The sequence below is a fragment of the Numenius arquata genome, chromosome 2, assembly GCF_964106895.1.
Source record: "Numenius arquata chromosome 2, bNumArq3.hap1.1, whole genome shotgun sequence".
NCBI lineage: Eukaryota > Metazoa > Chordata > Aves > Charadriiformes > Scolopacidae > Numenius > Numenius arquata.
In genome coordinates, this window is record NC_133577.1 from 95,234,488 (window position 1) to 95,248,242 (window position 13,755).

General features: G+C 41.0%; 1 protein-coding gene across 3 annotated transcripts in view; it reads right to left on the minus strand.

Annotated features, from left to right (window-relative positions):
* The window catches only part of MSRB3 (methionine sulfoxide reductase B3), an 86,389-nt gene that overhangs the window by 54,797 nt on the left and 17,837 nt on the right, over positions 1-13,755 (minus strand). For 2 of the 3 annotated variants that reach the window (XM_074168461.1, XM_074168463.1), the window contains one exon: positions 12,064-12,190. In XM_074168461.1, the coding sequence (XP_074024562.1) occupies positions 12,064-12,190 (127 nt within the window). Of the gene's footprint in view, positions 1-7,957; positions 8,039-12,063; positions 12,191-13,755 lie in introns of all 3 variants that reach the window. The other variant, XM_074168462.1, reaches the window with a different exon arrangement.

The window sequence follows — 13,755 nt, forward strand, 5'->3', positions numbered from 1 at the left end:
ATTTCATAGATTAGAAATTACTTTTGATCTAAACATTCTTAAAAACAGATTGTTTTCCACTCTGAGCCATCTCATTAGCTGTGCTGCAGAGCCTTCGTTTTAATGGCAAGCTTTGAAAGAGCGCTGCTGTATGCCTTTGTTAGCTTCAATCTTATTTGGGAGAGGGATAAAGATTTCATTCCAGGTCTCTTTGTTTGTCTTTCAAGAACCACTAAAGCAGTATTCACACAAATTTTGCAGGAATGTGCCCTGTGCCATAGCTTACAAATTATTTGGTTTTGGTGCACTTAAAGGTCACCTTCCAAATTAGCAAAATTTTCCTACATCCTGGCTTTTCAACCTTAAATGTAAATATTGTTTCCTAACTGTAAGTGAGGTTTGTTCTTTATAACATTTGGTTGCTTATTTAAAGATGTCAAACTTTGGAGGTTTTTACTCTCTGAATGTGCTGGCCTCTAGGACTAATAAGTCTTTCAAAGTATAGCTAACAGGGAAAGGAAGCATATGCATTATATAAATAGCTATTGTTATGTTGCATTACGCAGCTCAGAAAGAAACTGTTTGAGAGACAGTCTTTCACCTCATATTTCAGTACTAAGAAGCAGTGTAGAGAGCAGCAAAGAATCTTACAAACCAACATCGCTTCACTTTAAAAAATATCTTCCAGTTTTTATTTTTTTAAAATTCTATTTGTTTTTTCACATGTTGCAAAAAAAGCAAACTAACTATGTACAACTTCACTTTAGGAAAAGTCAGAGAAAATGCTGAATGATTTAAAGAATGGTCCCTATCCCCTCTTTACCTAAATATTTTTTCATCTATTTTAGAAATTTAGTTTTCTTCGATTAATGGGCTCACTATACGCACAAGAAAATTTTTGAATGCTACTTGATCCACAACATAGATCAGAAGCTGGGAGTGTGTTATAAAAGACTTTTTCCCCCCATTGTTTTTAATAATTAACTGGGTGTTTTACAATACAGACAAGTATTTATGTCTACAGGGGAATTTTGCCAAACTGCACTGGGGTAAACTGCAACCTACCCCAACAAAGGGCTCTCTGGGTTTGTATTTTAATGGAGTATATACATCAGCAAAAAGCTATAGTCGCACTACAAATCATAAAAGAAATCTCTTGGTCCAGCCCTCAGCATTCAAGAACAGCCCTATTCAATTAATTGCACTTATTATTTAACTGCTAGCAACAAAAAGTAGCTCAGTAAATTGATTGCACTATTTCCATATTGCCAAAGAGGCAGGGAGGTAAAGCAAGACTCACCCCTGACTGCAGAGGATGTAAAGATACGTTATCGGAAACAGGGCCAGCCTACAAGCCCTGATAAAATGCAATGAATCCTAAAAATTACAGGATGAGATTCTAGGAATACAGTTCTTCAGTTACAAAAAAAATAATATGCAAGAGGGACGAAAGTGCTCAACTTGCAGTACAAGACTTGCTGCTTCCATTTTTTCAACTGTTCCTTTACGGCGTATGCAAGGTGTCTGCGGCTTTCAAGCCGACTGTCTGTACCTTGGGAGGGGACAACATGAAGTCAGGCCAATATATACCAAATATGAGAGAAACTGCCACGAGTAATGCAGCTGTTATCAAAGTCATTATTAAAGGAGAGAATAAAGGTGCAGGCTGGCCACCTTCCTCAGTCTGGTTCCCCGTAAAAGGGACCAGGTATGGGCTGTGGGAAGGGTTCCCATACAGGCAACAATCTTCTTCAGCCACTCAGGCATAAAGGCAGGCTCAGAGTTCCTTTGCAAATCATACACTTCAAGGCAGAAGAGAAAAAAGGTCATAGTTTTTTAGAAATAGCATGACATCAGTGGGATTACATTTAAAGTGAGGTTAAAGTAAATACACTGTGAGAATAACAGAGTCTGGATACATTAGATCTCTATTAGGACTCTGTCTTGGATCTCACTTGTTCTTTGCAGGTGATGCTCTCAGCAATGACTTTTAGAAGAGCCTGGGACAGCCAAGTTCCCAATTCCAGTTAGATCCCGCTGTTAGGAGAGGTGAACACCGGCCGACAAGGGCAGACAAAATTCCCTTAACATTCCACTGTGGGATTGGAGGCTAAATTTAATCTCTCTAATCAGCAGACCTCGGTGCCTTCGTCTGGGTCGGTGCTCATTAGAAGGGCAGTGCGCACCCAACTGTTCCACAAACAGGCACCAGTGTTTCCACTTGAGGCCACCAGCCTTCAGCCTCTGCCAACACTTAGAGCAGGCCCAAAAGCTGGGAAGATCCTGGAGCAGGGTGGAAGGCTTTGCGAAGAAAAGGCACCAGGCTCACAAATATTAATGCATAAATATATTAAAAAAAAAAAGCAGTGGAAGGTGAAACAAACATCAACAGAAAGGCTGTCGGAGCCTTCATAGTGTTCCTGTCCTTAGGAATGACTTTCCTGAAAAGCAAAGCTATGCGCGCTGCCATTTACTATTCACCCACAGGCTACTGGAACTTCTGAGTTCAGCTCTGGGGTCCTCCTCTGTACAAACGAAGTGAATAGAAAGTATTTTCTGGGTGTTGACCTGATAATGAAAACATTAAGCATCTCACCTCACATAAAAATTCCAATTTCAATTGACCTTTTCAAATCTGTGGTTCATAACGCAGGCATGTGCCGTTTCCTTCCCTATAAGCAATCACAAGAAGACTAGCAACGAGATACATCCAGACAGACGGACACAAGTTAGCAGACTATTACTCTTCACCACTCAGCCCTTCACCTGCTCCAGTGTGCCGGAGGGTGGTGATTACTGTCTGAAATACAGTGCCCTGAAATATGGTGGCATTTTGCCTGAGGGCTTTCCTTCTTCAAATAGTCCTTTTGAACCGTTCTAATGATTTTCTCTTATGTTTTGTTGCTTCCTATCACTGAAATTAACTCAGCATTTCATCTGCATGGAAGCCACAGCATACATTTTCCCCCTTCTACGTATGCTTATGTTCCACTAGCATTAATGGACATTACAGTCATGCACTGAGCGCATACCACCACCATTAAGACTTCCTGAATTAAATACAGCAAGATCAAATGTTCCAGCAGAGCACAGCCATATAATAAATCGGGCTTCTAGTTTTCAGTACTACTTCTTTTAATATACCCAAGCAGTTTTTTAGGGGCCTTCCAGCACATTTTATTATTCATATACCACCCCAGCCCCAATCCTGCAATGTGACCCGTGTGGGCAGACCCTTGAGAATACGCACAGCTCCAACAACTACATAAGGGTCTATGAATGTAAATCAGATTACAGGATCTGGCTCTAAGTATACATCTCTCCTTCTCAAAGCCTGTCCCCCCATGAGTGGGTCATACTTTAGTCATCAATGGTAAATTATCTCAAACGGACATCAAGAGGAACCGACTTGCATACATTTCTTTAAATAAATATCCTTGCATATGCTATCGCAAACATTCAGTATTATTAAAAGTGGAATCTCTTATTTTTTATTATTTCAAATTTCATTTACACATTTTATGCCTCTTGTTTACAGTTATATCTCTCTCTCTGCGCTTAGGAAAAGGCAAACACACAACTCCCTATTTCACTTCTCTTTAGTCTGTTCTCTGCAGCTTCCAGTGCAGCCTTGGGAGAATGCTGCAGTGTCCTCTCACTGCGAACAAGCCAGGAACTGTTCATCTAGTTTAAAAAAAACCACACAACTCTTGAAAATGCAAATCAATGCAAACAATTCTACTGGCTTGTAAGCTGGAAAACAAGCTTTTACTAAACCTGTATTTGACATGATAGATCTTTTTATAATCCCATCACAAGCCATTTTGAATTGCCTAAGCAGGCTGCTGACTAGGATAGATACTTGCAAAAGAATTCTGAAATGTTGGAAAGTCAAGTTTAAGTAAAATCCAAACTTCATCATTAAAAAAAACCCTGTAAATGTTTTACACATTGAAAAACAGATCTGTGTTTCTTCGAGGGATGGCTCCTTTGCTTTCTTGCTGTAGGTAGCTAACTCCCACCTGCTGTTGAAATACCATTTGCAGTTTCATGCAAGCATTAGGAGTAATGGGGCGAAGACCATTTCCACTATATTGTGCGTTGAAAATCCAAAAGTCGGGTACCAGGACAGCAGTTACAATTTTGGGTCAAATGCCAGGTTCTGTCTTAGAAGAATACCACCCCAAAATTAACTGTCTTTAAAAAAAATGAATTACTTAACACCCGGGAGGGTCACACGGCCGCAAGGGAAGGGCAAGCCTCTTCTTTACAAACGCACAAGCTTCCCATACAATCAAATAACAGAGCTGTCACATTTGTTTTTTTCACCTTCTGAAGCACTAAAAAAAAATTATCCCCAAACTCCCAACTAATGCACTCGTTTTCTTTTCAAAGAAAGCGGTACTGGAACCCCAGTGGTCCCAGTACAGGCAGCACCTATGGGAATGGAGGCCGCCTTGTTGTTTCCTCAGGTCTGCAAGCATCTTCGTGGCAGGTTATGTGGCTGAGGGAGCCAGGCAAGCCAAAGAGACATTCCCTGGAAAAGAAATCTGAAGCTGCCTCCCCTCCCCGCAAATGTAAAAAGCATTTAACAAAAAGATTGAAGTGTTTTGTGTAGTGAGGAAGGGGGAAAGAGAAGCAGCTCCATTTGTCCTCTCCAGGGATATCTACTTTACTTCCTTATCTCATATTAATGAAATAAATGTCACTACCAGCCCCAATCGTGGTCTCACCACCTTTCCAAATTACAACCACTGAGGGCTCCAACGTCATGCTGCATTGGTCGGGGCTTCTCAAGCTCTCATCTTCACTGGTCCGATAGTGATGGGAGCATGTGGCTGCTCAGCAGAGGTTGGTGAATAGCAGCACCTTCAATTAAGTGGAGCAAAAGCTCATTATATTATAAACTGCCACTTTTGTTAGCCTTTCTGCCGAGATGACCAAAGACAGAGTGCACAGGGCAGCTGACCTACTTGCCTTACTCTTGGATGCAAACCAGGCAACACAAGATCAAGATCTATTCGTACAGCAGTAGAGAAGAGAACATTTATAATGATGGATTTCTCTTCCTCTCTCCCGTAACAGATAAAGAGACTTTTGTTTTGCTGATATGATCCTAGCACCTTTCACAGGCACTACATTTGTTTAAATTAAAAACAAGAAAGGCAGACACACTGAGCACTCTGTATCTGGTCAGTAGATTTCTGTCAGAATCAATAAAAGGGTGCGCAACATATGGAAAGGCATTTTAATAACAGCAGAATTAAGCTGAATTTAATAAGAGTGCTTTATGCTACCTTTTGCATTTAAAATATTTCAGTAAGCCATCAAAATAAGTTTATTCACACGGCTTTAATAAAGGTTTAACCCTGCAGCGGAAACAATTAAAAAGTCAGCGTTTGCCAGCGGTTACTGCAGTGGTGTGTAGCTTATTGTGGCATTCAGGCTGTTGCTAAATCCTCCTGCTGCTTCCTCCACAATAGTGATGTGTGGCCTGTGAAATGAGCACTGCGTTTCAAGAACCAAGGTGCCGCAATCTATACTCGGGATGGGGGTGGAGGAAAGGAGCGGGATGGGGGGAGGTCTCTCTCTTCTCCTCCAGATCCCCACAACAGCCCAGATCTAACCCCCTGCAAAACTCACTCTTGTCTCCAACTGCGGAGGAACCCCTTTTAGCGAAGATGCATCAGGCACAGCCTGCTCCGTGGCCTTTCATCCCACATTTCCAAGCAATAAGGGACCTACCCAGCATGAGGACAGGAACACTGTGCTCAGCTGTTGCTCTGCTATGGCCACCACGGAAAACACTGTAGCATCCTCCCCCCTCAACCTGTTTCTGGACCAAAGGTAGAGAAACAGTCAAAAAGGTTAGTAGCTGCCAACTTCTTTCCCTTGTGGGCCTCCTGGACTTCCCTATGTTCCTGTAAAATTCAGCTGTGCTTTATGGGTCAGGAAGATGGGGTCAAACCCTATAAAAGGGCTTCAAGAGGACTCCGTTGAGCCCTTCCCTTGCTATGCTCTCCTTGGGACTCCTTGACCTGGGCCAGGGAGTTGAGCAGGGAGTTCTTACCTGCTCTTGGTGCACAAAGCTGCCAGCGCTGGACCTGGGGTGCCAGCAGCCACCAGCCCATGAGAGCAGGGGACACTTTCGTACCCCAGCCAGGCGCCCTTTCCCAGCACAGCTCCTTTTGAAGGAAATCACGAGATGAGACATGTGTTTAGCTTGAAACTAAGACCAAACATTTTCTGCTTTGTAGCCATCTCTGGGACACTCATAGTTTCCTCCAAATCACAGTCTGTGCTGTAGCAACCTGTGATTAACCTAACAGCTAAATTATGGTAACGTCCATGTCTCTGGTGCCCGACTCCCAGTCCACACTCTCTAGACCCATTCAACATACCATCCAATTCCAAGCTCACACATTCCCGAAGTGACCCCTCTGGATCGTCTCCTCCATCACTTCCAAACATACTCTCACTGACTTTAGGGTTCACATTTCCATCTCGCACCTTTTCTTGCTTGCGCTTTGTCTGCTTAGCAATATCCTTCCAAAATGTCCTTCCTTTTTGTGTGCTACCATCTCTCCTTTACATTGCCACCTTCTCTGCAGCCTTCATCATGGACTCCTCAGGATAAGGACAAAGTCAGGGGTTGCTTTTAATTGAAGGGAAAAAAAGTGAAGGCAGTCCTTAAAGGAATTCTCAAACCTCCCGTTATACACAGAGAGTCTAATAACTAAGAGAGCAGCTTTTCATGGGAGCCTTTAAAACACAGAAACACAGTGCTGAAACTTCATCTTTTCCATACCCAACTTCAGCAGAAAAGGCAGTTAAGCCTGAGCTGCAGAGGGCACAGGAATGGAACGCAGGAAATTTATGAGCTCCCAGAATTAAAACATTCCTGCGAGAAAGGTAGAAACAGCTTGTGGTGGGTCCTTTATGGGAGGAGGAAGGGAAAGCAAATGACCTTAAGAGATCTGTCAGGGAACACATTAAGGCACTGGCTCTGTGCATGGTGCCGGGAGCACAAGAAGCTTCTCATCATCCCTCTGCTACTCATAGTCACGGCGGAGCCTCCAGCCAGGCGAGGCAGGGACCAGCGCCTTCTGTCTGTCGAGCAGATGAGGGAGAGTGCAAAACTCTGCCAGAACAAGAAGTTAAAAAGGGGAACAAAATAGGATGCAAACCCTAGGGTGCAAACAGAAAGGGTACATTAACTGAGGGTTTCTGGCCTTCTTTATGATCCCAAGTTTTGCAAGCATCAGGCATAATAACAATATTACTCCCAATGAGATATCTACAAATAAATTCCATGCTAAACTTCATTAAAAAAGATATTCTAGACTGAATACTATTGTACAAAATAAACATTTGTCAATACAGGATAATTTTTTAAGCAAACACAGCATCGAATGTACTCTTATTAAGACAACTATACAAAGGTAATTTTTAAGACCCATTTTCAAGCCATTCCAAAAATATGATAAAGTTATGCTCTATTATGATAATGCAGCATTCTACTATCATATGACTAGGAAGCAGACATACACACAGACATTTATAAAATAATGACACATTAGGAGCTTCACATGCTATTTACTATTGTGTTAACATAATGCTTGTTTTCAAGACGCTTTTCAAGCGTTTATCCAATTCCTCATAACTGCTGGGAGGTAATTACGTAGTAAACTAGGTAATTTGTAAGACAGCATTTTAAGTTTAAAAATCTATTTTTGTTCCAAATTGATATTTGCTTCTTTTTTTTTTTAATTTAGCTTCATAGAAATGAGTTTTAATTTTTGCCCCCCAACCAGTTCTGAGGAACACGTACATCCAACTGAGACCTTGTATGACATATTTAAACCCAAAGCAAATTTTTACGTTCAAGATCTAAACCCCAGAAAATAGGGATTTATAATGAAAACATTGACAGGCATTTAACCATAGCCATACCGGTGGCTTTTGCTATACTACATACCAGTCTTCCTTTTATTTTCTTTCAGACCATGTGAAGAGACATCTGTAATAGTACATCTTTGGCGATACACATTGCGGAAAGCTATCGGAAAGTTATAACATCCATTATGGAAACTGTATCTCTGAACATACAAACACACAATATGAAACGTTTAGACATACTTAACTTATACAAAGATTGATAATAGCTACCACACACGAGACAAGGTCTTTTCTAGACTTTTCGTTGTTAAAGCCAGATCTGGCAAACACTACGCGCACAGATAATTTCACTGACATGAGCAGTTTGAGAGTTCAGAAGGAGAAACACATACGAATAACTCGTGTAACTGTTTGCAAGATCTGCTCCTAAAAGTAATCCTTTGTGTTAACATATTACCACTAAAAATCCGATTTTGAGACTCAGTAATTTTTTGTTCACTAAGTATTCATTTCCATTTTATGGAAAGACATTATGCTGAAACTTGGAATTAACAAAGATTTAATAGAACAAGTTATGAGAAACTGTACTATGGACATTTACTTAATAAAGACTTACACCATATGCCCAGCACCACCTTCATACAGATGTATTGTAATTTAATCGAATCCTAGAAAAGTATGGTTTCCTACTAGTAGTTATTTTAGTAATTAAACACTTCACAACAATTTAATATTATCTAGGACTTTATTAATTCATACAGAAAAAAAAATACTAAGTCTATCCCTGTAATTTCTTCATCATTACTTCTACTTAATTTTACAAGCACCATAATTTTCTTTGATCTACAGGAGAGGAAAAGACAAATTATCTCATGCAAAAAAATGTGATGTAAGCAGCACAACATTCAAAGTGTTAAAGAAATAAAGGATTTTTTTTAAAAAAGAGAATCCATAATAATTAAAAGACACAGCAAAGCAAAATAAGCTATCTTCTTTACTTTATAGCTTGGTGGTCTGCTACAGAAAACATATGTACATGGAATCTGCGTAATCATTACTTGTATCAGTTACTTGCTGGTATGCACTAAAGCAGCTGAAATAGTTTTTACATTAAATTTTTGAGAGGGTTTGTTGTGGTTTTGGGTTGGTGGGATTTTTTTTTAAGATTTGGTTTCTGTGAACTAAATCGTGGCAGGTGCTGAGTGCATCCTACATTTCCAAAGAAATTTAGTGTTCAACGCTAATGATGAGGGCTCAAGGAGCAACACTTCCACATCACGCGGCAGACACACCGGAGATGTAACCATTACTGGAAATGAAGAAACCTTGAACCAATGTGAAGGTTCAGCACAGACTGATGTGATTTTTCTCAATGCTCAAGCTTTTCTTAAAATACTTGTAAATGTTCCTGAGGTCTCGGGGTGTACTTTATGTATGAATGACTCCTAAATGGGAAGCTTTTCATATAGTGCTGGGTGTGCAAAACAGCAAATGCTTAGTGCCATCTACTGGGAGTGCCTGCTCGTACTCTGACTTTACCATGGCAGCTAGTAAAAATGTTACGGGCAAACCATGCACTAGCTTTGCACACATTGAAACGTTTTTCAGCCAAAAAAAAAAATGTTAAAAATACAATTTGGAAGAATAGATCGGCACTCCAGGCACTAATATACAAATAGAAAAAGAGCAAGTAAGAACCCTTCACTAGCACAACTGATGCAGCATAAGTACCACGTGCTTACAAAATAGCATTTCGAAGAAGAGACAGAAGGTCATCCCTATTCTAAGATACCTAGTAACATTGTTTCATTCATTTAACTTTTTGGGGAAAAAAAAAATCACTTATTTCTGATCTACATCTGTAACTTAATATTAGATATAAAGCAAATATTGCACCGTATTACTTTGTTTCTTACAGGAAGGACAGAGGTACCATTCCAAGCACAGAAACTGAAATGATCCTTTAATTCAAGTCCTTGTCCTGCACATATTTAACTGCATGGAGTTTAAAACTGTGTTTCAAAGCCTAACTTACAGCTCTGCCGGCACTTTGCTCCCTTACACTGAGTGCGCAGAGGTTTCCAGAAGGTTAGAAAATCTCCTTCCATGAGGAATTTGCCTTTCAAGCAGAAGACCATCCCAGACTCCGTGGGCACACAGCATGGGGCTATGGCTGCAGGGCTGCAACTCGCACAGAACTGGCTGGTGGGAAAAGGACTGACTTGAAGCGTCTGCATTATAAAAAAGTCATGAGAATTCGAGGCGTTTTCTGTATATTCAAAAGTTAAAGTCACAGTGCACTGTGGCATTTAAGCAGATGTTGGCTCTAGATCTCATTCCCGTATTTAATTTAATACATGCTATACCACTCGTAACCCCCTCTATACACCACACACAAAAAAATCAAACCAAAGGCAAAGCAAGCCTACGTTAATTTATAAGCATTTAGGGAATTTAGATTACTCTTAAAATATGTGAGATATGTGATTGTATATTATTCCACTGTTAGCAGATGAATTTGGGTTTATGAGATAGATAGATAGATAGATAGATAGATAGATAGATAAATAGATAGATATAAAAAGTAGCCGGTCAGTGGAACTCAGTCTATTAATGTTTACACAGTTATGGATCAAAGGGACAGGAATAAAAAGTAGTGTTATGAGGTTTTTATTCCAAAATGCGACTACTGGATTGTGCCAGAAAAACAATTCGACACAATACCTAACCCAATGCTTTGCAAACAGGTACGTGATAGAAAAAGCCTGCCATGAGCTGTGTTTCCAGCTGACCAACTCTGAGATCTCCTTTTCAGAGCAGGAACAAAATGGCCAGAAGATTGAGTGCCCCATTTTAAGGTAGACATCAGCAATATGAGCAGGCATCAAAAGGTGCATAATGAGGGCTAAGGAAATTTGCTTACCCTATATTTTTAGGATTTTAAATCTGGCTCAGCAGCAAATACAACAGGAAACCAAGGCCAGGCTGACACAATGTGGGCTATTCTCTCTCTTCCTCAGTATGTGTTTGCAGCTCCTATCTAAGTTAATGGGAATTTTGTGCACATGTGGGGGGAAACAGAACACAAATGTTGCAAAAATTGGACTCAGATTTAGTTCAAATAAAGTGTAATCAGCTTTAGAAAAATCCATCAGCTTGAAAACTGATGTCTTATCACTGAAAAAATCTTTAAAACATCACCTCCATATGCTTGTTAAGTCCAGATCTGGGAAAAAGTACTTGCAACATTTTGCACCCTTATGAACCAGTTGTGAGTGCAGTACAAACACCCAAGCTGGTCTTTTTTTGATGCTTCAAATACTGATCAGTCAGGATTGTATCTTTTTTATTTGGGTGTCAAAAAAATTCCTAGTAACGTTCCCAGTTAACTCAGTGCAGCTTTTATTTTCTCCTACATAACCATGCACGCTGACATTATTATGCAGACGTTACAGATATTGTTGCTGTGGAAGTGAAACACAAAACACTCATTAGGTTCAAGGTTTTCATGATATAACCAGTTCATGGAGACGGGGTCTTACGGCACCCTTCACAGACCTAATGGCAGAAACTGGACACTATATGAAAAGCGCAGCTGCATCTGGGCATTAAATTGCATGTTTCCATTTATTTCTTTAGAGAAGTGTCATGTAACTAAAGAGTATGCTGTCGGAGGAACGAAAGAATTACATTTTAAATTCTGCACACATTTTGTACATAATTTTCAGTGCAACATGTTTTATTTATAATAAAAATGTAAAAAGGGACACATGGAGTGTAACTATAGTACACTGCTAAAGATTTTGGAAAATATTTTGAAATCCTATGATTTATGCTAAATTCTATTATGCATCTTTTAAAAAAAATACATATGGCATTGAACACAATTGATTTTCAGTTTCATTCCGCTGTTTGTGCAAAGAATGAGGAAAATAATACAAAATTTGAAAGAGACTATATTGGACAAGGAAGTTGGAGAGTGTTTCTAAGCATCCTAAAATCTAGGATATGAAAACCCTCACCGAAGCCAGTGACTTTTACCAAAGGAAAGCAAACAAACTTCTGGTTCAAAGGAAAATTTAAACAAACCAGAGCAACCCATAGCACACCGTTTCCTGCAGCAGAGACACCCATTCCTAAAAGGGCCTTCATTATGCATGACACAACAAGCAGCACCCATTCAACCTGAGGGAAGCCCACAGGCTCGCAGGGCCACTGGCTGGCTCTTTGTCACCAAATGCAGCAGGTTGAATGCAGACATCACTGTGATATCCTCACCAACAAAACCAGAGGCAAAGAACAGGGGCAAGAGCTGAGTAGGGAAGAAAAAGAAAAAAAAAAAAAAAGAAAAAAAAATGAGAACAAATTAAAACATCAAAAATTTTAAGATACATTCACAGAAAAAACAACGCTTACAATTTTATGAGACCATCACATGGAAGTACAATTCTAAATGCACTTGTCTCAGTAAGTTTAGCCCATTTCTGACACACATCCCCCAATATTTTGATATATATTACATAGTATTCAGTGAAACAACTTTCTATGCTACCAAGTGAGAGGGAGGGGTAATTTTTATAGGAGGCATTCACAGCAGCTGCTTTAGATACATAACTTGGAGCAACTCAGGGTAGCAACCTACACGGTCCCAAGAGTGGAAGTTGTAAGGGAGAAACCTCAGGACCACAGCTAGATAGCAGGAATCCTGCTTTGAACACCCAGGAATGCCGGGCAGATCAAACATGCAGGCTTTTCTATTTATTTTATTTAAAGCAAAATCACACTCCACAACATTTCTGAATGGTGAATGCTGGAAACCAGTCACTGCTAAAAATTCTTCTTTCTATGCCTTGTTTGAGGAACGTAACATTTCATTGTAATAAACTTGCCAGATATCTTAAAACCACAACTTCTTTTTTTTTAAAGGCAGGAAATAATTCGCATTGTAAACTGTCCATGAGATATATTTAAACAATCTTCCGGCCAGTTTAAATATAGCAAACAGAGAGATGGCAGTCCCAAGATTTTATTTTAGAAGGATTTAATGCATGAATACTAATTGTTTCATTTACCCACGATAGGAAAGAGGAAACGCAGTTGCCTTATAGCCCAGCCATTCATAGCCAGTTCGCTTCAGAAGATTATGTGACATCGGGGACCAGAGCCAACTCCCACCAAAGTCAGTAACAAAGCTCTCATGGACTCTGGTGGAAGCAGGATTAGGCCCCAGGTGGCTAATGACCAGCAGGGCAGGACTCCCAGCCTCCTCCCAGGTGCCCTCCCTCTTTTTTATGAGTGTCACAGTAGAAGGGCTACAGGATGCAGCAGCCCAGAGCAGGGGTTTGTCCTGGGCATTCCTTAACCAAGGAGAAGGTGACCACGGTCCCATCCTGAAGAACAAGCATGTAGAACCCAAACCGCTCTGGAGCGAATCTGAGGGAAACCTGCCTGCATTAACATGCCTGAACTCTGCCTTCTCCAAACTAAACTTGCCGCGAAACCCCAACATCTGTGAGCTGCTGCTGAACGGGGGATAGGGTGGGGAGGGAGTGTATGAGCGTGAAGGTGGGCGCTGGACGGCGGACAGCCCGAGAGAGCCGTATTGCAGAAATAAAACATGTCATTCTCACGAGTGACTGCAGAGACGCTTTAAAAACAACACAAAACAAAAAAAAAAGAGAATAATCCCCCCGCCCCCCGAGCGGACCACCGGCTAACGAAAGACTCGGGGTCCGCAGGTGACGGGCAGGGCGGGAGGCGCGGCCGCCCCCCCGGACAAAGCTCCGCTCCTCTGGCGGCGCCGCCTGGCGGCCCCGGCCCGGCACCGCTCGCCCCCCGGCCGTCGGGTGCCAAGACGGCGGGGTTGCTGCCTCCTAC